Source organism: Chelonia mydas, chromosome 14 (assembly GCF_015237465.2).
Source record: "Chelonia mydas isolate rCheMyd1 chromosome 14, rCheMyd1.pri.v2, whole genome shotgun sequence".
In the NCBI taxonomy this organism is placed as follows: domain Eukaryota; kingdom Metazoa; phylum Chordata; order Testudines; family Cheloniidae; genus Chelonia; species Chelonia mydas.
Genome location: NC_051254.2, coordinates 19,683,658 through 19,707,763, shown reverse-complemented (window position 1 = coordinate 19,707,763; position 24,106 = coordinate 19,683,658). Strand labels below are relative to the sequence as shown.

Sequence of the window (24,106 nt, the reverse complement as noted above, 5' to 3'; positions counted from 1 at the left end):
CATGTGCACAAGGGTGATCCAATGGATATAGTGTACTTAAGATTTTCAAAAAGCCTTTGAGAGGGTTCCTCACCAAAGGCTCTTAAGCAAAATAGGTGTCTTGAGATAAGAGGGAAGGTTCTCTTGTGGATCAGTAACTGGTTAAAAGATAGAAAACAAAGGGTAGGAACAAATGGTCAGTTTTCAGAATGGTGAGAGGTAAATAGTGGTGTCCCTCAGAGTTCTGTACTTGGACCAGTACTGTTCAACGTATTCATAAATGATCTGGGAAAAGGGGTAAACGGTGAGGTGGCAAAATTTGCAGATGATACAAAACTACTCAAGATAGTTAAGTGCAAAGCAGAATGCGAAGAGTTACAAAGGGACCTCACAAAACTGGGTGAGCGGGCAATCAAATGGCAGATGAAATTCAATGTTGATAAATGCAAAGTAATGCACATTGCAAAAACATAATCCCAACTATACATATAAAATGATGGAGCCTAAATTAGCTGTTACCACTCAAGAAAGAGATCTTGGCGTCATTGTCGATAGTTCTCTGAAAACATCCACCCAATGAGTAGCAGCAGTCCAAAAAGCTAAGAGAATAATGGGCATCATTAAGAAAGGGATAGATAATAAGATAGAAAATATAATATTGCCTCTGTATAAATTCATGGTACTCCCACATCTTGAATACTGCATGCAGATGTGATCGCTCCATCTCAAAAAAGATACACTGGAGTTGGATAAGTTACAGAAAAGGGCAACAGAAATAATTAGGAATATGGAATAGTTGCCATATGAGGAGAGATTAATAAGACTGGGAATTTTCAGCTTAGAAAATAAACGACTAAAGAGGGATATGATAGAGGTCTATAAAATCATGACTGGTGTGGAGAAAGTAAATAAGGAAGTGTTATTTACTCCTCATAACAGAAGAACTAGGGGTCACCTAATGAAATTAATAGGCAGCAGGTTTAAAACAAACAAAAGGAAGTATTTCTTCGCACAACACACAGTCAATCTGTGGAACTCTTTGCCAGAGGACGTTGTGAAGACCAAGACTATAACATCGTTCAAAAAAGAACTAAATAAGTTCATGGAAAATAGGTCCATCAATGGCTATTAGCCAGGATGGGCAGGGATGGTATCACTAGCCTCTGTTTGACAGAAGCTGGGAATGGGTGAAAAGGGATAGATCACCTGTTCTGCTCATTCCCTCTGGGGCACCTGGCATTGGCCACTCTCAGAAGACAGGATACTGGGCTAGCTGGACCTTTGGTCTGACCCACTATGGCCATTCTTATGGAGCAACGATGCAGAGAATTAAAAAACTAAGAACAAAAAATAGTTATTCATCAGTAACTGTACAGCTTCCTTGCAGTGATTGTCCGGGACAATTTCCTTCAGGATAATAAATAATAAAGTTCTTTGTCTCCTTTTCCATAGTCATCATCCAACTCACTCCCCATTGTTTTCACCATGAATAACTTTACTGGCATGACCAGGTGTTGCTAAAGTTAATACATCTATCATTAGATTAATTTTAGCCTTGTTCTCAACCTAACCATGTAAAAATTATTTGCATCTCCAAAGAAATATACAGAACATTGGTTTATCCTTAAAATGTTGCTTGAATACCCATGTAAACTGACAGTACTGTACTTTTACAGGTCAGTGTATATAAATTGCATAAAAACATCTGCATTACTGTGCATATGTGAGAACAAATCTTTATAAGAGATGCAAAGAACATTTTCATGCTCTGTCCATACACATAAATGATTTGTTTTGGCTTATAAATAAGGCTGAGAGTCTGTCACGGAGGTCACAGAAATCACAAATTCCATGACCTTCCAGGACTTCTGCAGCAGCCACCTGAGGAGCTGGCGCGGCCCGGGGCCAGCCACACTGGCTGCTGCTGGGGCAGTCTCAAGCCTCCATGCCTCCCTCCCCCAGCAGCAGCAGGAGTTTGGACGTGGAAGGGAGCTCAGAGCTGGGGCAGGGAGTTGTGGCACAGGAGGGGGTGAGGGCTCTGGGTGGCGCTAACCTCGGGGGGCTCCCCGGAAGCAGCAACATGTGCCTCGGCCCCCAAATGAAGGTGCGGTTAGGCAGCTCTGCGCAGTGCCTCCGCCTGCAGGCGCCAGTCCCATAGCTCCCATTGGCCATGGTTCCTGGCCAATGGGTGCTGCGGAGCCGGCACTTGGGGCGTGGAGAGTGTGCAGTGCCCCCTGGCCGCACCTCCACCTAGGATCCAAGGGAAATATTGCTGTTTCTGGGGAGCCCCGTGGAACCAGGTAGGAAACCTGTCAGCAGCAACTCCCCCCACCCCCCGCAGAAGCAGGGGTCCCCCCACAGAGCACCCCCAGGCCACCCCCCTCCAGAGCACCCGCAGTGCCTCTGGACCGCCCCTGCCCCAGAGCACCCAAGATTTAATCGGGCTATATAGGATAAGTCATGGGCTGTGAATTTTTGTTTACTGCCCGTGACCTGTCGATTACCTTTACTAAAAATACCCATGACTAAAACATAGCCTTACTTATAACCAGTCTCATTAGGTGTTCTATATGTTGTGATGAAATAAAGGTTGTCCAAAATATCAGCATTGACCCTTAGGAGAATGTTCTCTTTACAGAGCATTTAAGTATCTGATTAGTCTCATTGGAGTTAATTAGACTATTTGCGTTGCTTAAAGTTAAGCACATGCTTAAGTGCTCTGTTGAATCAGTGCCTTAGTGAGCAAGTGGCTTTTCCAGTCTCCTTCACCTTCAAATACATTTAGCATACCCCAAACAGGCTTAGGACTTGTCCCCCTTCTGGAATTTTGCTTTAATGATAAAGAAGTTTCCACTCAGTTGCAGTCCAACGTTTCTTCCTAAGCTTTTTTCATCCTACGGTTCCACCTTGGGCACTCCCACTTCCTTGGTATCTATGGTGGAGCTAATAGGTACTTGCAATAGTGAGTCAGCTGATCAACACCTGCTAATTCGTTGCCAGGCTCAGCATCTCCCATCAGAATCAACATCTGCCAACAGGTTGTTTCACAGGAAAATACTGGCAGCATATTACGCTTTTATATATATAAGCCATGATTTTCCAACTTAGGTGCCTAAATCCATATTTAAGCACCTAAATAAAAGTGGTCTGATTTTTCAGAGGTGCTGAGTGCCCTTCAGCTCCCGATGTCTTCACTGGGAGTGTCTGATACTTAGCCCCTCTAAAAGGCAGGCCATTTCTGTTTAGTGATGGGATATTCAAATATGCTTCAGTGACTTAGCAGCACAAGTCTCAGCACAGGACTATTGACTTAGGACTGGTCTTCACTACAGGGAGATGGATGCTGCTGCAATTGATGCAGCAGGGGTCGATTTAGCAGGTCTAGTGAAAACCCACTAAATCGATGGCAGAGCACTCTGCGGTCGACCCCAGTATTTCACCTCTCTGAGAAGAAAGGGAAGTTGACCGGAGAGTGTCTCCCGTCGACGCAGCGCAGTGAAGACACCTGGGTAAGTCAAGCTAAGCTAGGTTGACTCCAGCTACGTTATTCACATAGCTGGAGTAGTGTAACTTAGGTCAACTTACCCCAGTAGTGAAGACAAGCCCTTATAGTGGGACTTGTGTTACAAAGTCACTTAGATGTTTTTGAAAATACCATCCCTAGGTGCCTCAATATGGAATTAAATTTAAAAGATTTGAATCTGTGGGCCTAAAGTTAAGATCCTAAATCCCTATTTATCCATCTAAAAAGAAAAGTGGCCCGAGGAACTGAGCAACCCCAGCTCATATTGTAATTAATGAGAGCGACAGGTATCTAACTGTGGATTCAGAAGGCTAAATTTATGCAACCAAGTTGGAGAATTTTAGCTGTAGAGTAATATTAATTATTGCATCTATAGTATACTTTGAAATGATCTTCTGGAAACGAATATATTTTCATTAGTGATTGAAACTGGCATTAAATTTGTTTATTTTTCTGTTTCCATAAACCTGCTTGTACAAATAACTTTCTTTGGAGCTGGACACAATATGCCTTTTTAACGTCAGATTTCTGTTTGACAGGTTCAGTCTCCTGGTTTGCTAGATATTTTTCCTTGTAATAAAAGTGATAATTTGTTTATCTGACATAATCCGGATATTCTGGTTTATTTCATAGTTGGGTTTATGGCATGTTTGTTTAAGGCAGCAAAGGTTGACTATGTACAGTTCCTTGCTGTGTTGGTGCTAGTCATTGAAGCTGTGAGCATTCAAAAATTTAAAATTAATAACTATATTCATGTTGTCTATCAAATCATACGTTTCTTTCCAAGACTTTTAGTTTAACCAGGTAGCATTAAGTACTGTATACATATTGTTCTGGTTTAAAATCAAGCTGTACTTCACTTTCCCCAATTTTCCACAGAAAATCATAGAAGATAGATCAAAGTTTGTAATTTTGTGCTTTCTGAAAGCACACTGGACACAGACTTTCCATTATATATGTACTTTCATTATTAAGGTTAGTATTTTTAGTAAAACTAGTAGAATTTCAGTTGTGGTGGATCTCTCAAAACTTGAATTATAGTTTCAAGATTTTTGGATTTGTTGTAAAACTTGCTATTACCAATAGGAACAGTCACAGTGCTACAGTATATGAAGTAGGAAATACTAGATTTAATTTCTTAGGCCATGATTCTGCAAAGACTTGTGCAGGTGCTGAACTTTAAGTACATGAGTAGTCTCAGTGAATTTAATGGGGCTTCTGATGTGTTTTAAGTCCAAGATAAGCCTAAGTCTTTGCAGGACAAGGGCATAAGTTAATAAATGAAAATAAACTTTATTATCAAAGAGTATATCTGTTAGGACTATTCTTCCTTTTCACTAAGGTTTCACTTTTTTCCCTAGGTGTTTACCTCCCATGGACCCACTGTGATCATGCCTACCTGGTTCTGCTCCCGAGAATGGTTTTGTCACGTGGGCAAATTTAATGAGGGTGGGAAGGTAAGTGCTACTGATAAAAACAAAATTGATACTCCATTCTTGATTCCATTTTGTTAAGAATTGTGTGTTAGCAGGACAATTGGTAGTGTTATGCTCTCAAGAGGTCTTTTCCTATTGCTATTAAATGGGCCACAGAATGTTAGTTCATGTGTGGATAACTAAACTCAAATACTACAGGGGATAAAACTGAGGAAAAGCATTTCCTCTTCTGGCTTGCAAATTTCAGAAAAGACTTCAGTTCATCAACACACACTCCTCCAGCTTTTTGGTATGTTTCTAGAGTTAAGGCTTTAGCGCACAGCACTGAAACAACATTGGTTACGTCTATGCATCAGCTATGGGGTGTGATTCCCAGCTCGGATAGACATACATGCACTAACTGTGCTTGAAGTAGGGCCTAAAAATAGTGTGGCCACAGTGGCACAGAGAGCAGCTCAGGCTAGCCACCTGAGTATAATCCTGCCCAACCTCCTTGGTACAACTTGGGCAGTTAACCTGAGCTGCTGCCTGTGCCACTGCGAACTCACTGGTAGTTTTATGTGTTAGCTCAAACAGAGCTTGCAATGTACGTATAACTGAGCTGGGAGTCTCACCTCCTAGCTGCTATGTAGACATATCCTGTGTGATGGAAGGACATTCTGATAATTAGCAAGCACACTTATATTCTACTTTGTTTCTGAATACTTGTATGTAATACTGCCAGACATAGCATTGCAGTACTGCTGAAGGTAATTCCTACTCTAATTTATGTACTACTTATTACAATACTAAATTATTATCATTGCTGTTATTAGATTTACAGTACCACCTACTGACCCCAGCTGACAGTGAGGCCCCGTTGTGCTAGGCACTGTAAAAATATATGGTGAGAGAGAATCGCTATCCCAAAGAGATTACAGTCCAAATAGAAAAGATGGAGAAGGGTAGGAGGGGAAACAAAGTCCAAGTGGTGAAATGTTTTGCCTAAGATCACACAGCAGGTCAGTGGCAGAGCTTGGAACAGGATCCAGGTCTCCTGAGTCAATCCAATGCCCTATCCAGTAGACAGACCATATGACTTTTCTCTCTCTCTCTCTCTCTTTCTCTCTCTCTCTCTCTCGCTTTACCCTGGGGTTGACTTTCCATTATCTGAAGAATACCCATTTGACTTAAATCACCTCTTGAGCCTTGCCCTGTAACCATGCTGATATGGTTTGGGTTTTTTGCCTTCCTACTTTTTTAATTTTATTTTACAGCATACGCGCCTCCTGTGAGTAAAAGTGATCAGCTTAAATGGCCGCAATGCCAAGTCTAAGGGTTTTTGGATTTATGATATAGGTAATGCACACATAATAGTTACCTGCCAGTCAATAATAATAAAAAAAAATCCGTAAATTTAGCCTCATTTCCCACAGTCTACTCCCTCCCCGAACACCTGGTGGGACAAGAGTAGCTTTGTTGGGGTGTCCAGGAGGTGAACAAATCCAGGCTCTGGCAGACAGATGGGATTGAGTTCTGGAGACCAGGGACCTTCAAAGAAAATGCCCTGCTAATAGCCCCCTCATCTCTAAACCCAGGAGTCTCTTGTTCAAATGCTTCCACTGCCCACAACTGCAGGATTGTGACAAGGGAGGAAAGCAGCAATTTCCCAAGTCATCTCATCCTTAACCATTGAGGTGGGATTTTCAGAAGTGCACAGCGTTGGCCTAGCTCTTCCCTTTGGAATAAATGGGAGATTTGCCATACACAACAATGGGAACAGAGTTACTGGTCAACACTGGGTTGTCTTTGTTTGTGTATATGCTGACTTGACTCATCATCTGACTTGTTAATCACATCTCTCCACCTTCTTGAGTTAGTATTAATTATGCAATCTACAGGTGTCAGGTTGCTGCCAGTAAACAGAGAAATAGATCAAGAAATCGCTAGATTCTAGTCTTTCCATTTGCAAAACTGTTTCCATACCAAAAAGCTGCATTTCTCACTTGGAATTAAATCTGAACACCTGTTCTTCATATGTCAAATGTTGGAGAGGTTGTGATTTGAAGAACTAAGTAAACAAAGCACATGGAATAATCAAATGTTAACCAATGCCTAAATCCTTCTTATTAGTAAAGTATATCTAATTTTCCCAATGCTTCATGGGAGATTTAAAGCATTTGCTTACAAAGACTCCATTTTATTAACAAACTTTCTCTCCTTCAAGACGTTCATTCACTACAAAGACATATTTTCTCTGCATTAGCATTATTGCAATATCCAAACAGAATTATAAATGACTTCTTCTGAAATGGGGCTTGTCTACTTGTGACTAAAAATCTTGACTGTACATCAAAGGGCAGAATTGCAAATATACTTTGTGCGCTATCCAAGTACAATGATAAAAATCCTATTACACAATGTAAATAAGGAGAGTGGAATGGCTATCACTGTTATATGTATTTAATTATGTTTGTTCAGTTCCATTATATGTAAGTGAGGAGAATATTTAGTTATTTAATCATAAGAGTCAGGGTTGAAATATTTTGAAGTAGAGAAAGCAAGTTATCCAGTAAAGCTGACTGACTGACTCTACTAACTTTCATATAATTGCCTTGCAAGTAACTGATTTTAATACGTGTTCATGGTATGCTGAGTAATATGGAATACCACTGAAATCTAGGCAAGAATATAAAGATTTTAATGACAACCACTTTATTTAGGATAGTGTCCTCTCTACAGTACATCCAGAGGTAGGAGGATGGTGGTATAATGAATGTATTTTTGAGGAACTTTATCAGAAAACTGAAGAGAGAGACTTCCTGGAGTGCATCCATCCCACACAAATTAAATTTAGTGACCTCTGTTATTGGAACGAGTGGCAAGATTTTATTTACAATTTTTGAGCTTAGTATGTGAAAGTTTTCTCTTTGGGAAACTTGTGTGTGTGACGCCATCTAATTTATTTGATCAAGTGTGTGGCACCTTGCTTGTAAATTTATTCCAACACATAGAAATGTTATTAAAAAGCCATCACTGGCTTCACATATGTGTCACAAAGAGAATGAAGGGTTCCAGCCTTATGTACAGTTTCCTTGTATCATTAAATGACTGGTACATTTCAAAACTTGATTGCCCATGAGAGTCGGGGACTGATAACCTTGGCCAGGAACAGATATAGTGGAGGCTGGTGCTCTGTGAAGTTTCCACTACATATCTTTATCAGAGCACCTCAACCTTTGGCCAACAACATCTTTTGCTATTCTAGTTATGGGTCTGCACATAGCTCTGCCTAAACATATCCTCCCTCCTTCAGTCATTAGACTACAGAGCTTTGCCCTGTCTCTTGCGGACATCCAAGTAAAAGTTAAAGATCCCATGGTGCTTTTGGAAAAGACAAATAACCTGCATCCTGGCCAACATTTTCTTAATTCTAATGTCTTGTGTGAACTATTTGTAAGTGTGTAATTGCTCCACAATTACTACACTACGATACCCTAACTTACTGCTTGGTAAATACTTTTGAGAAACTTAAAGCACATAAGACATAGGTAACCCCAAAATCTTTTCTGGCCTGCCTAACCAGCAAACTCCTCTTCTTCAAACTTCTGCTGAACAAAGGAGAATCAAAAATGGCAGTTTGCATAATTGTGCTTTTATATGGACAAACTTCACCATGAGATTAGAGTGAGAAATACCACAATTATTTTATCCCTGATACCCAGGGCAGATCAGTGTAAAATATTTTCTTCTCTAACTAAATTCTCTATCCTGCCCCCCTAACCCCACCCCCAACTTTAACATTCCTTTTTAAGTGTATCCAGACTAGAATTTTACGTAAATCTTGCCCCTTTTTAAAACTTATCTAAAAGTGCAAACAGAGGGAAATTATTTTTAATGAGCCCCAGGTGTAATCATGTAGCATGAGCAGCTAGCATTTCTGAATACAAACTGCAGTTCAGAATGCAATGGCTCGCTCTCAGCTCTGATCTGTCCCTGTGATAAAGGGTCATGGAAAGGAGGAACTGAGGTGGGGTTGAAATACATCTTGGTGCACAGGAGAATGCAGTGAATACTCCAAATGTCTAAAGGAGCTGTATAGCCTTTGAGGGGCTCGCTAGTACCTTTCTCCATTTCTCTGGGCCAGAAGAGAGCTGTCAGAATTCCCTCAAGAAACCAAGCATTTATAATAAGCCCTGGAAGCTGAAAGGTTAAGGAGAAATTTGTGGGGTTTTGGAACATGAATTAGAATATTGTCAGACTGTCAAATGACCTGTCAAGGTGCTCTGGGGGAAAAATGAGGACAAAACACAGGCTCTGATATTCTTGGCATGGTACGGTTAAAGCTGAACAGAGATCAGTATTTGAGTAGTATCCAGGAAGAAAAGAAAGTGCTGGAGCCAATGATAAATTATACTTACAGAGTATTTGAAAACCCACCTCCTCCCCCCACTTCTGAAGACATTTCTTGCTAGTGTATTATTAAGCGCACTTTAGAATTCACCCCGCCCTGACCCTTTGGCTTTCACCTTTTCCTTGTTTAATTTAATTGCTATTTGCCAGTAGAGCAGAAATGTTTCTCTTTTAGAAGAAAGAAAATGTGCAGAATCTCTAGTAACCCTTTAACTTTATTTCGCAAACACTGAAGCAAATATAACATTGTCACAGATTTCCTGTTTTATAATCAGGGCAAAATGATTTAAAGGCCTTATCAGGGTATGAGCAAAGGGACAGAGTCACAGATCTAAAGAAAGATTAAGAGGCTTAAGGGTGTTTTGGATAATTCTGAAGAGAAGCCAATTCAAATATTACTCAGTGCAGTAATTTAAGAGAAAAGGAGTACTTGTGGCACCTTAGAGACTAACCAATTTATTTGAGCATAAGCTTTCGTGAGCTACAGCTCACTTCATCGGATGCATACTGTGGAAAGTACACAAGATCTTTTTATACACACAAAGCATGAAAAAATGGGTGTTTACCACTACAAAAGGTTTTCTCTCCCCCCACCCCACTCTCCTGCTGGTAATAGCTTATCTAAAGTGATCACTCTCCTTACAATGTGTATGATAATCAAGTTGGGCCATTTCCAGCACAAATCCAGGTTCCCCCCCCCACACACACACACACAAACCCACTCTCCTGTTGGTAATAGCTTATCTAAAGTGATCACTCTCCTTACAATGTGTATGATAATCAAGGCGGGCCATATCCAGCACAAATCCAGGGTTTAACAAGAACGTGGGGGGGGGGGAGGGTCCCCCTCAGACGTTCTTGTGAAACCCTGGATTTGTGCTAGAAATGGCCCAACTTGATTATCATACACATTGTAAGGAGAGTGATCACTTTAGATAAGCTATTACCAGCAGGAGAGTGGGGTGGGGGGAGAGAAAACCTTTTGTAGTGGTAAACACCCATTTTTTCATGCTTTGTGTGTATAAAAAGATCTTGTGTACTTTCCATACTTTCCACAGTATGCATCCGATGAAGTGAGCTGTAGCTCACGAAAGCTTATGCTCAAATAAATTGGTTAGGTGCCACAAGTACTCTAAGGTGCCACAAGTACTCCTTTTCTTTTTGCGAATACAGATTCACACAGCTGCTACTCTGAAACCTGTCATAATTTAAGAGTGACTTCTAATGGGTCCTCCAGCCTATTTCTGGTGACTGTCCTAATGGAAGTCAAACTAATAACAGTTTCATGAAATAAAGTTAACAAGATTTTCTTAAAACAGAAAAATTTCATGTAACATATGCAAAGATAGAGTACCAAGCCTATAAGATCCTGGAGATTTTGGATTATGTTCTGTCAGTCAATGCTCAGCATTGGAAAAAAAATTCAGTGCATACCCACAAATCTAGCTTGCTTGAAACATCTAAGGCTATGTCTACCCTGTAAAGTTAAGATGCGATTACATCATAGGTAGGCGTACTTGTGTTAGCTTTAGTGTAGACATGGTGGCATGGGCTTCAGCACAGGCTAGCAACCAGACTGGTGTAGCCCATACTGAATCCCATGATACCACATCTACAATGCTGTTGTGTCTATTGTGTTACCTGTGCTAGCTAGATTAAGCTAAAATGGATCTGCCTACCCATGTTACAATCACACCTTCACTTTGCAGTGTAGACATACCATAAGAAGCTACACCAAGGTGTGCAAGATGGAATTACCCCAGATGGCCTGGGAATAACAGATGGCAGTCTGCCACAGTGCATGTGGTGCCAGCTGCTAGGCCCACCAGTCATATTGTGGTATTCAGTGTCACTGTAGATCCATGGTTAGCTACAAATGGGACATAATTCCATAGATTCTAAAGCCAGAAAGGATCCGTGTGATTATCTAGACTGACCTGCTGTATACCCCAGATCATAGACTGTCACTGAATAAATTCTGCCTCAAGGCCGTATTTAGTGGTTGAGCTAGATCTTATATTTTAGAAAGACAGGCAATCTTGATTTGAAGACTTCAAGTGATGGGGAATCCATCACATCCCTTGGTAAATTGTTCCAATTATTAATTACCCTAACAGCTACATTTAGGCAAGGTGCAATTTTTTATCTAGCTTCAACTTCCAGCGATTGGACAGCAGTTCACAAGCACATGTGCTCTCATCAGCAGTAAACTCTAGGGCAGTGGTTCTCAACCAGGGGTATGCGTACTCCTGGGAATACGCAGAGGTCTTCCAGGGGGTACAGCAACTCATCTAGATATTTGCACAGTTTTAAAACAGGCTACATAAAAAGCACTAGCGAAGTCAGTACAAACTAAAATTTCATACAGACAACTTGTTTATACTGCTTTATATATTATACACTGAAATGTAAGTACGATATTTATATTCCAGTTGATTTACCTTATAATTATATAGTAAAATGAGAAAATAAGCAATTTTCCAGTAATACTGTGCTGTGACATTTTTGTATTTTTATGTCTGATTTTGTAAGCAAGTAGTTTTTAAGTGAGGTGTAGAGGGTACACAAGACCAATCAGACTCCTGACAGAGGTACAGTAGTCTGGAAAGGTTGCGAGGCACTGCTCTAGAAGACAGCAGTTTTAGCAAGCATGTTCCTGTTGCTGAGATGAGCCTTAAAAAGTCCCCTTCAGTACAGTGTGTTGGCCTGAAGTGAGTGAACTTTCTTTGAGACAGGATGTCTCTTGTGCCAGATGTATATCCAGCAACATGCTGCTAACACCACAGCACATGCTGCTGTAATTTTAAAATTTAGCTCTTGGGTCTTTCTAGGAATAAGTATTTTGATCAATAAGAATTTGGAAGTTCATTCTATAACTGTTTTGTACTATGTTATTTCCATTTAATCAGTTGAATGGCTTTTAGTGCAACTCCAATGTAATATTACTACTACAGTGTTTTGGGGTTGTTTTTTTTAAATGCATGGCCTACGGTACAAGGTATGGAATGAATAGGCTTTAAAACTTTGGCAGCAGAATCCTGCTAAAATACTTCATTAATCAGGTAAGTATGGAGACAAAAGTTATTTCGTCTTCCACTCACTCTCTCTCAGCACTTTGAGATTCCTCTGAGGACTGAGATAAATTTGGCTCCCTCTGGTTCCAGCCTTTTCCGTCATACACTTATCGGTAAGAAAAAAAAGTGTTCCCAATTACAGCCTGATTTCTCTTGAGGGTTCTGATCAAGAGACTTGGCTAGCTCACCTTCCACACAATTCAGATTTTCCTAATATATTAATAGCGTAGTTGAAATGGTAGATTTGCCTTTCTTGTCCTGTTTTTTTAAACAAGGCATGTGAAACCTAATTATAAAATCTATAGGACTGGATTCCCCATTTTGCCAGCTGGAGATTTCTCAATATAGGGCAAATTTCCATCCGCACAAGGCTAACAGACGCAGCTCCACTGCCTCCCACACCAGCTTTCCCACCACCACCTCCTACACTGGAACTGTACTGCTAGGTGTAACGAGGAAAGGAAGAGGACATAGAGGAAGCAGTGGGATATGTCAAAGTGGGGTGTGGATGCATCAGAGGAGGAGGGAACATGTGGGCATGATTCTCATCTGGCAGAAGATCTTCCACCAGCACCTAACTTAAAGCAGACTTCTTGCCAGCTTTAGCTTATACTGGAGCCAAACAGCTAAGAATTAGGGAGTAATTGTCAGTAGCACCCCTCCCTGCCATTCATTATACCTATGTTTAGCTCAGGAACAATGGAGAATTGAGCCCATAATGCAAGATAGGTAGTTCTCTTAAAAGCATTTAGGAGAGTGTCAGACCTATACTCAGTATTACCCTCTACTTTTTGTTTCATTTGCTCTCAAGTAAAGGGAATACTGAATACTGTGGTAATGCAAGCTTCTTTTTAATGGCAAGCACCATCATTCTTAGGGAAAGGTCTCAATTTTTATTTCTCCATTTTATGCAAATGGAAGAGCAGAAAATGCGAAGTGTGGTTGAGATTTTCAGAGCCAACTAGGAAATTTAGTTACATAACTTCCATTAATTTTAATGGGAGTTGTGTGGCTAACTCCCCTAGTTGACTTTGAAAATATTAACCAGTGTATGTGTGGTGTGCCTATGGTACATATGTAGAGATATGTGATAAATTATAGAATTAAGTGATTTATTGCCTTCTTCATGCAACTTTGTCTGCCTCACCACCCCTATATCCACTGATCCATTGTCCACAGTAGAGCCTGGAACACTCAAGCATCTGAACGCCAACCATTTTAAACAAAAACAACCTGCCAGAAGAATACTCCCTTCTGCTCCCCTTCAAATAAATAGCTTATCCCCCAAAGTATATTGCTCAGTGGTATGAGGTGTTCCATCCTGAACCATTGGTATGTCTTGTGACATAGGTCTAGGAATAGGTGCTTTATATGTGAAAAATCAGGCCCCAGGTATCTCAAGTTGGGGATCTGGAAATTGGGACTTTCAAAATTGGTTGACGCTATTGAAAATATTGTTCTTACTCTCTCTGCCTCAGTTCCCCATCTGTAAAATGCATATATGAATACGTCTCACAGGTGTTGGGAAAGATAAATTCATTAATGTTTCTGAGACACTTGAGATACCATTGTGATGAATGCAATCGAGAAACCTCTGAAGAAATAAAAATATTATTTATTCAGTTCATGTTTAAGATGGTGTGCATTATGGCAATACATTTACCTACTTTAGGATTTGATGTACTATCTGAAGCCGAAAAAGAAAAGGAGTAGTTGTGGCACCTTAGAGACTAACAAATGTATTAAAGCATAAATAAATACATTTGTTAGTCTCTAAGGTGCCACAAGTACTCCTTTTCTTTTTACGGATACAGACTAACACGGCTGCTACTCTGAAACCTATCTGAAGCCTCTGCTGCTGGCCATTGTTGGAGACAGGATACTAGACTTAGATGGACCATGGGTCTGATTCAGTCTGGCAATCCCTGTGTTCTAGTAACTTAACAGATAGGGTCATACAGCAAACGATGAGAATAATAAGAAATATGGAATAGATGCCTCATTTAATGAATCTGAGGTCCTTTGAGAAAAAACTCTCTTGTGATTATGTAAGTAAAGATTGTATCATAATGCGTACACATAGAGGCAGAATTAAAGTTTCTACTATAATTCTGACATTACCTAACTTTTGAGAGCCTCACTTTGCAACCTTAATGGTTTTTTAATGTAGTTTTGGTTTTGTATGGAATAATAGTACATTTGGATAATCTGTTCTGAGCAACTGCACAGAAAAACAAAGGAACATTCAGTACAGTAACTGGTATTCAGACAGGATATAGGTACCATGAGTTCTGCAGCCAAAATTCTGTTTGTTTTTTGTTTAGGTTTATTTTGAGTAGTTAAAATTCTGCAAGGGTCTAGATTGTTATCTATAGAGGGTTTGTTTTCTATTTGCTGTTGGAAAATTGCCCCCAAATGCTCTTCCTGCTGTTAAATACCAGGATAGCGGTAAACTGGGCGAGGTAACATCTTTTACTAGCCCAACTTCTGTTGGTGAAAGAGACAAGCTTTTGAGCTGCACAAAGCTCTTCTTCAGGAAAGGGATAAACCAACCTTTCAAAAGAGATGTGAGATGCTGCTAAGTCGTCTTTGCTACATGATTCTGTCACTTGGAAACCCCTTTTGAACTAGTTGTTGGCTTATTTAATACATGAAAAAGGTGTTTTTATTTTGTCTTTTGTGTAACTAAAAAATATACACTGAAGACCTTTTATAAAGCATGTGAAGTTTCCTTGCTGATGATCCATTATGAGTGAACTTTGTGAAGCATGCTATTGAAACGAAAATCCTAGGGTAATACATTATATCTATCTTAGCCAGGGCCCTCCAGCTGCAGTTTCTGAGGCAAAGGAGAGAATTCTGCACTAGTTTTTTATAGAATTTATGGCTTTTCTGTAGTGATCTGGAGTCTTGAACAATTTTGAGTAGCAGTAGTAGAATTATAACAAAACAAAACCCTAGTAGAAGTGGAAAGGGCCATGGTGTTTATAAGTCCAGGTGGAATGTTAGTAGTAACAAACTGTTCTAGAGAGCATCTGGAGTTATTTTTTGCTTATTTTCTGGGTTGCTGTTACTTATTTCACTGACTTGTGATACTGTGCTATTCAACTGTCTTCGTGGAGTGTGAAAATTATTTGCAGGATACATTTTAGCTGCATTACTGTATATCTTGTTATTCTGTACTTTTATCTAAAGCCATCAGTTTTCAAAAAGCGTTAAAAAATATCCCTAGAGTGGTTGCAGATCCTTCTACTTTGAAAGGTGGTACGAGTGTGAGATGGATTTCTAGTGATTAAAACAGGAAATACAGCTGGAACTGATAATATCTCAAAATGGAAGAAACTGCTGTAGTGCAAGCACCCGTACGTATCCCAGAACCCTAAGTAGTCCTATCCCTGCAGGACCCATGGCATAGTCAACATCTTTCCATCCCTTGCAAAATATATGCATTTCCTTTGGCAATGCTGCTCCTTCATTAGCTGAGAGGTCACTGCTGAGCAATGCAAGGCATCTGCTCATCCCTGGGAACTGGGCACATTGCTCTGAAATGCCCCTTTCAGCAGAAGAAATAGAAAATAGGGTCCAAGAATCAAATCCCAGTTTTAGAGGGATCATTTTGTTTTGACAATAACTGTTTTTAATCAGTTTATGCTGAAATATGTTGCTAAATGTTTCGGCCATAGCAGTTTTAAGCATGAAAATGAGACTCCACATGAAAATGATTTACCAATATTTGCAAGTGGTGTAATGATATTTCCAAACCAGAATTTGACAAGTGCAGTAGACTGATATTTAATAAAACCATGCACTCAGCCTGACTCAACTTAGTGTGTGATTTAGGGAACAAAGAATTTCAGTCTAAATGGTATTTTATTTTCTTTCTGATGGGAACAGCTGCTTTCTCTTCCTGCACCCTCACCCAGATTCCTTTAGTGACCTCTGAAGCATTAGATATCCATGTAAATTGCAAACTGCACAAAGCTCTGTGAAAGCTTGCTCCAGCATCTGAGCACTAGGATGAGAAAACTGGGCAAGTGTCTCATAATATAAACATACCAATTAGAGATGGGCCATTGTCACCCAGCAATTGGATTTGAATCCACACTTCCCCAGAGTTTGGGAGTGGGATCAGATTCAGTGTTCCAGCTCAACCAATTATAGAGAGAGACCTGAGTTGCAAAATTTAGAACTAGTTCTAGTTCTGAGCTCTCCCAGAATGCAGAGGGGGTTGCATTGTGTGTCCTGGAGTCATCCTTTAGTGTACTAAACTGTTCCTCCATGGCTGTTTAGTCCAAGCCAGTTCTTAGGTATACTCTAAATGTGATGACATTAACAACACATTAAACTGTGTTAGTCACTTTGAAAAGTTAGAAAGCCTCTACTGCAGTAAGGTGTTCTGCCCATGGCTGAGGACCACAGAGTGAGTCTGTGTCCAGCAGCCTCCACCAGGAACCCCTTTTTTAATCATTGCAACAAATTGTCTCTTCTCTGCTAAAACAGACGCTACAGTTCCATCTCTAATCATAAATTTACAACTCTCTTTCCCCACATACTACCAATAATGTGAACTTGAATGAGGGGCAGGGTCCAAGTTCGTAGAAATTATTTATTTTAATTGTATTTTCTTAATGCTGTGAGGAGCACACAAGCTATGGCAATAGCCAGAATATTTTAATCATTTTAATTAATTAGTGTATTTATTATTTTTTCTGTAGAAATAAAATACCTAAGCTTTAAATACAATAAATACATAAGCTTTAGTCTGTTTCTGCCTACCTGATGTCCTGAGATAGTGAATGTAATTTTTTCTCTCTTTCTCTTCTTTGTGTTTGTCTTTGTTATATTGCCTCTTCAGCTTTTACTAGGTGCCACACTCAAATACTGAATGAATACTCCTTGTATTGTATGTTTATTTGCATGGTAGTCATGTGATCTCTCAGAAACAATGAGTGGGAGGAGAGAAAAACAGTGTGTGAAAATGTGTGTGATAATTATACGTTTTAAACCATGTTTTACTTTAATTTTTTCAAATGGTTGCACCATTGCTAAGTACAAACACATACTTTCCATCCTTTATAATGACATATAGAATAGGGCCATGCTTTTCAAGGTGCTTTTATAATCTGAGGTATGGCTGACATGTAATAGAGTACCACTGGCCATATCACTGCCCCTTTTACGCTTTGTCTATGGCATGACCTTTTTTTTTTTTTTTTTTGAAGTCTGATGCAAGGTTGTCTCATTGATCATGTTTGAGGTCCTAACTCAATCACTGGAGTATGGTTGGACTGCTTATCCCAAATTCATTGCTCTACAAAGCAGGTTAGAAATATTGCAGCTATTCATAAGTAAAGCTAAGTTTTTGTCACAGATATTTTAGTAAAACTCATGGACAGGTCATGGGCAATAAACAAAAATTCACAGCAGCCCGTGACTTGTCCCTGACTTTCACTAAAAATGTCCCTAACAAAATGCGGAGGTGGGTTCAGCACCCACTGCTGCTGGGGCTCCCGGGTCCCACACCACTGCGGTCAGTGGGAGTTCTTGGGTCCCCCACCACCGTGGGGAGTGGAAGCTGCGGGGTCATCCTGCCTGTGGGGCTGGGCTGCTGCAGGGTTCCCTTGCTCCCGGGGCGGCTGGGCAGTCATGATGGGGGTCCCCCGCCAGCGACCACGGCTGGGAGCTGCAGAGTCCCCCAGCTGCCCGCCGCGGCTGGTCAGCTCCGGGGGGTCCCCTTCCCGCCCACCATGGCTGGGCAGTTGTGGGGACTGCCCGCTGCATCTGGGCAGCTGCGGGGAGTCCCCGTTGCCCCTGGCTGGACAGCTGCAAGGTGTCTCCACCAGTGAGGGGGCTGGGAGCTGGGGGGAGGGGGAGCTGGCTGGGAGCTCCAGCCTGGGGGCAGAAAATATCATGGAGGTCAATAGAAGTCACGGATTCCATGACTTCTGTGACATAATCATAGCCTTATTCATAAGATTTCTAATACTTCTTAGATGGTGTTGGTTCAGGAATTCTGGGAGAACAACTTTTCTTGCATTGCTTCAGCACTGCTGCTTCCAGTCCTAGTCAGAAGCAGAGACCAGTTCATGAAAATTAAAAGGAAAGAAAACAACACTGAACTTTTTCAAACCTTAAATCAGTCTAAGGTTTGAGTAAAGGTTTGGCTCTCATTTTATTGGACCTGGTTAACCTGTCCCTAGTGGGGACCAATATGAAACTTTGAATGGGAGCCAACGAAAGAACTGTAACTCTGTAAATAACACTATTATAAAGTCACAGATTCCATTAAATAAATTATTTGCTTACTTAACATTTTAGGTTTCATGAACTTTTAAGCAGTTCAGTTTGCCTCTTTTGGGGCTATCATGCATAAAGCTTTACAAGCCTCATCAAAATGAAAAGACCTTTCTTTTGCTATTCTTGTCTCCATGGTCAGCATTGGCTCACAGGGCTTCAGTTTCAAGCAGTGTTGACTGGTTTTCAACGAGCATTATCTTATATTTGGGTAAATTTCTTTAAAGACCCATTAGACAACTTTTGGGTCTACACAAAAAGAGATTCAGGAGACAAATTTTAAAACTATGTTGTGACGCACTCTATATATACAGTGTGAATATAATGTAACTAAAATATGCTTCATGCAAAAGGTCTCTTGTAAGATATCATTACAAAGCTTATAATCTACTGAGTGTGGTCATCCTATTTGTATAAATGTATCACTCTTGTATCTGAAACTAGAAATATGAAATATAACTCCAAGGGCCTATTGTAGTTATGCAAAGTGTGGGCCATTAATGGCGGTTTGGAATCTTGATGGCTCCCATCAACCAGGACAATTGACTGTGGATAGCTCTGTTTGCAGGCAGGCCTTCCTGTGAGTCAGGCTGAGAGGAATGAAGGCTTGGGGTCTCACAGGACATGTGATCATGTCACCTGAACTGGAATCCATCTTTGACCTGGTTTTTTCCACTAGAAGGAGGGTTGGGAACCCAGAGGGACAAAGGATTCCTGCCTCATGCAAAAGATATATAAGTGGGTGGATCAGAACAAGGATGGCAGCCATCATGAGGAATCCCCTAGCTACCACCTGAGCTGGAACAAGGGCTATACCAGGGGAAAGGATTGTGCCCAGACTAGGAAGGTGTCCAGCTCCAGTCTATGAAAGAAACTTATTGAAACATCTCTAAGGGTGAGATTTTATCTGTATTCAGTTTTTATTACTGTGCTAGACTTAGACTGGCATGTTTTATTTTATTTTGCTTGGTAATTCACTTTGTTCTGTCTGTTACTACTTGGAACCACTTAAATCCTACTTTCTGTACTTAATAAAATCACTTTTTACTTATTAATTAACCCAGAGTATGTATTAATACTTTGGGGGGGGGGAACAGCTGTGCATATCTCTCTATCAGTGTTATAGAGGGCAAACAATTTATGAGTTTACCCTGTATAAGCTTTATACAGGGTAAAACAGATTTATTTGGAGTTTGGACTCCATTGGGAGTTGGACATCTGAGTGTAAAGACAGGCACACTTCTGTAAGCTGCTTTCAATTGAGCCTACTGCTGTTAGGGGATGTGGTTCAGACCTGGGTCTGGGTTTGCAGCAGGCTAGCGGGCCTGGCTCAAACCAGGCAGGGCACTGAAGTCCTAAGCTGACAAGGCAGGAAAGCAGGAGCAGAAGTAGTCTTGGCACATCAGGTGGCAAATCCCAGGAGGTTTCTGTGATCCAACGCGTCACATATTTATTTGGCAAAACAATTAAAGATGCACTCTGTGACTTGTAATATTTTAATGAGGAATGCCAGCGGCTTTTGTATTGAATGAGCTGTTTCTCTACAGGGTGTTCCGGAAGACTTGCTGTTCTTTTATGAACATATCCGAAAGGGTGGTGGAGTCTTTCGAGTTGACCAGTGCCTCCTCCAGTATCGCTACCATCCACAGGCAGCAACTCATTCTGTTCTAGAGTAAGTTGTATTTTTGTAATAGATAAAACTTGCTTGTTTCATGGGTTGTTGGCAGTGGAAGTGAGGTGGTTAATCACTTTCCCAAGTGTAGATGATCAAGATACTTGTTCCGTTTCGCACTTTTATAGGGGGGCTTAGTGACAAGATAATTAGCTTTAACTATGCCTCAATCTTGCAATGATATGGAGAGCATAATGTAGTATACCAGTAATGGCATCTTCTGACAGTGGCAGGCTGCTTACCTTTTCTTTTCTCACTATAATCCCAGTTTGAGAGAAGTAGTGGGATCTTGGTGTTCGAACTCTTAGGACTTCTTGGATTCTAATGCTGTCACTCATTCACTGCGTAACTTTGGCCAAATCATTTAATCTCTCTGTGCCTCAGTTTACCAATTTGTAAAAGGGGGATAATTATACCTAACAATAGGAAATTATACTTAATTACTTAATCATTGTAACGTGGTTTTGAGATCCTCTAACAAAAGATGCTCTGTAATTGCCAGGTAGTATTAGGCCTTTATGACTAATCTTCTTTAATTTGCTTCAGATAAAAAGTTGGTACATGATTCCTGAAATAGGAAGCGAATAAGAAGTAATTGAAATTTTAATTTAAAAAAGAACTACCATACTTAGTATTGAGTTTTGTCACATGTTAACAAAATAGTTGATTTAAAAAAGTAAAAAATTGAGCTGGCAGTGAACTTCTCATCTGATAATTTTATTGTTACTGGTCTATTTTCTTTCCCTCCCTTAAACAACTTAAAAAACTGATTCAGTTTCTGAAGTTTGAAAAACACATGATGTTGCAGAGTAATTATTTCAAGACCTTTCTCACAAGTCACTGCATTTACAGTGCTATTGTACCCTGAAAAGAAATTCTGTAAAATGGTATTGGTGATTCCCTATATCATTTTACCCATCAAAAGATGATCTTCCTAACTGGCAGTCGTGTAAGCTCAGCCTGGGATCTGAGAAGCAAACTGGGCTGTTTCCTTCTTGTACATCATATACATACCTACTAATAAAGTGCTCTGTGAACCAAGTTATTTCTTCAGAGAGACCTGTTCCTTCATTGCAGTTGCAGCAGTACACTAAATCATTTTGTTATAGATGCATGAAATAGAATAGGATTTTCACTCACTTTGGATATGTCTATATTGGAGGGAAAAGTATGTTCCTAACTTGGGTTAGCTAACCCACCTTAGCTAACTTGGGTTAAAATAGGAGTGAAGACATAGCAATTCAGCTTTTAACTAGAGTTAGCAACTTGAATTCAGCCCCCAGGGTCTCCTATAAGCTTTAACTCAAGCTACGAACCAAAGTTAAAAACTGAGTTGCATGTCTTCACTATGATTTTAACCTGAATTAGCTAATTCAGGTAGCTAACCCAAGGGGTTTTTGTTTCTTTGTTTGTGTCAGTCTAAACATAACCTCAGTCTTAGCTGTATGGGCTCTACAGAGTTAATTAGTAAAACTAAAAACCTGGTTTTGTCTCTGTACATTGGTTAGTTCTTAAAGAGTTGCTGATGGTAAGTAGTAGGGTGCAACTATATGCTATTTTTTTAATATAGATAATAAACTCTGAAGTATTTGTTTAAATCAGGTAGAAAAAAATGTTAATTTTTCAAATAAATATAAGGTGAATGACTTCCCTTTTACTATTATTTAAATATAAGGGTTTTTCTTTCTGTTCATATGTATGTCCAATTTGGCAGCTAGTTACAGACGTCTCAGCCATGCGCCACAGGATGCTAAATCTTCTTGGAAGATTGTTGCTTGTTTCTGTGGGAAAGCATCTTATTTTTGGAAATGAGCATGTTCTGAGTTTATTGCAAGCTATTGCTTATTCAAATGTGCAAGGTTGTGTGGCATAAGCATCCTGGATTACAACATTTACTGAGAATGTGGAACTTCTATAAACTGTTTCAGATGTGCATTTTTAGGCATCCAAATTGGCATCTTCTCTGTCTCATTTTTCTGTCTTGCTATTTTTCCTGTTGGCTTCCCCACCCCATTATTATTGTTACTGTTAGTATTATTTTATGTGATTTTTTCTTAACATGAAGTTGTGTAATCTTTTTTCTTGGATGCCTACACTGTGCTGTGCCAAAGTTGTAAATAACTTTGGGAACCACTTGATGTGGATGACCTCAAGGTGTGTTGTTGCAGAAACAGTGAAAAATAGAAGTTCATTGTCACCTGTGCAAGAGCCTAACCTTATTAGTAACATCAGGTCTTCATAAGTTGCCTTACAGTATCCTCCACCTCTTCTAGAAGCTCATCCCTCCATGTTCTGTCTCAGTAGTTTTCTAGATCCATAGGGTGTGCTATGCCTCCATCCTATGTACTGTCTTTCTGGGAGTGTACCCTTCTTAATGACAGCCCTGGGCCTCCACTTTGCTAAAGGGGATCCTCTTGGTTATGTTACACCCAGACTGGGTCTTTGGCTCTTTCTCACTGTGGCTCCTTCAGCAGGTCCAGATAAGCTTAGACTCCTGTTGAGATTCACCCTCTTAGAAGCTCTGCAACCAGCAGATGTTTTCAGAGACAGAGGACAGCCTTTTCAAAACAAGACTTTATTTGTTAGTCAGCTGGAACACAGTGACACAGTTTCAGGTTGACTGCACTTGTATCCCCCACGGTCCACTCCAGGAGTGCCCCAGTCAGGTCTGAAGTCTCCAGCCATCACCTGTCTCTGGGCAGCGACCCTTGTCCCATTCCTTTCTGACCCAGGGTTTTAAAGCTGCACAGCTCCCTGCCTTACACTGTGACTGGGATACTGGCTTGCTGGAGATACAGCCAGTATCAGTGCATTGCTTTCTCTTCTAGGGTTATGAACAGTGTAATGCCAGCAGTTACAAGTAACTACACAGCTCCTTCTAGACAAGCTCATTTATTGTTAAGGTAAAAGCATTACAGACAAAACATCATAAAAACAATAAACAGATTTAAACACACACTAAACATACCTGGAGACACCCATCAGTCTACTCAGGCCTTAGCAGGCTGTAGCCATTCCAACCCTTCCGCAAGGTTTGGGGCCCCCTTTGGCCAGAAGGTCCTCTGGATCAGAAATAAGGCCCTGAGTCAATTTAAAGTTTAAACCTACCCTTTTTATATCAAAAGCCCTTTCTTTGTCTGTTGGTCTCTGAATAACCTAGTTTAAACCAGCATATTTAAGCCTCTCTGGGGTGTAGCTACCTCTCTGGAGGTGTTTACAACTTAAGTGATTCACCTTTATCACCCCACCCACCCACAGTTTTTGGTTCTTAGAGGAGTTGTGGCAACCATCCCGCACACCCGCCCAGAACTGCATACAATCCCAGGCCCACTGTGATATAGAAACCATTTGTAAACTTAAATATATTAAGGGGTTGCAATATCTGTCACACACACTATTTAGGGTTAAAATAATAAAGCAAAGCCTGAACAAATGTGTCTTGCCTAACTCTCCAGCTTTTCCTTGTTTAAGTAGGCAGGACTTCCCTTGCATCCAACTTCCCTGGCCTTGCCCAATCATCCCTGATTGAATTGTGTCATCCCCTGGGAGAGCAGGATTCTTATCCCCCTCTCCTAACACCTCAGTCCTTTGTCCCAAGTTCCAGCCATGCTGTTTTCACATGTACTGCCCTCCCCATGCATTCAGGTAGGGGAGGGTTTGTGGTCAAACAGGTTATTTGCCCATCCACATCCAAAAAGTCCCCTTGGCTGGAGTCACTTAAAGTTAATATTCTGGT

At 40.5% G+C, this 24,106-nt stretch overlaps 1 protein-coding gene across 3 annotated transcripts in view; it reads left to right on the top strand.

Annotated features, from left to right (window-relative positions):
- B3GNTL1 (UDP-GlcNAc:betaGal beta-1,3-N-acetylglucosaminyltransferase like 1) overlaps positions 1–24,106 on the top strand; it is a 308,903-nt gene that overhangs the window by 229,427 nt on the left and 55,370 nt on the right. For all 3 annotated transcript variants that reach the window (XM_007072584.4, XM_043528665.1, XM_037914032.2), the window contains 2 exons: positions 4,864–4,959; positions 20,246–20,370. In XM_007072584.4, coding sequence (XP_007072646.2) covers positions 4,864–4,959; positions 20,246–20,370 — 221 coding nt within the window. The remainder of the gene's footprint in view (positions 1–4,863; positions 4,960–20,245; positions 20,371–24,106) is intronic.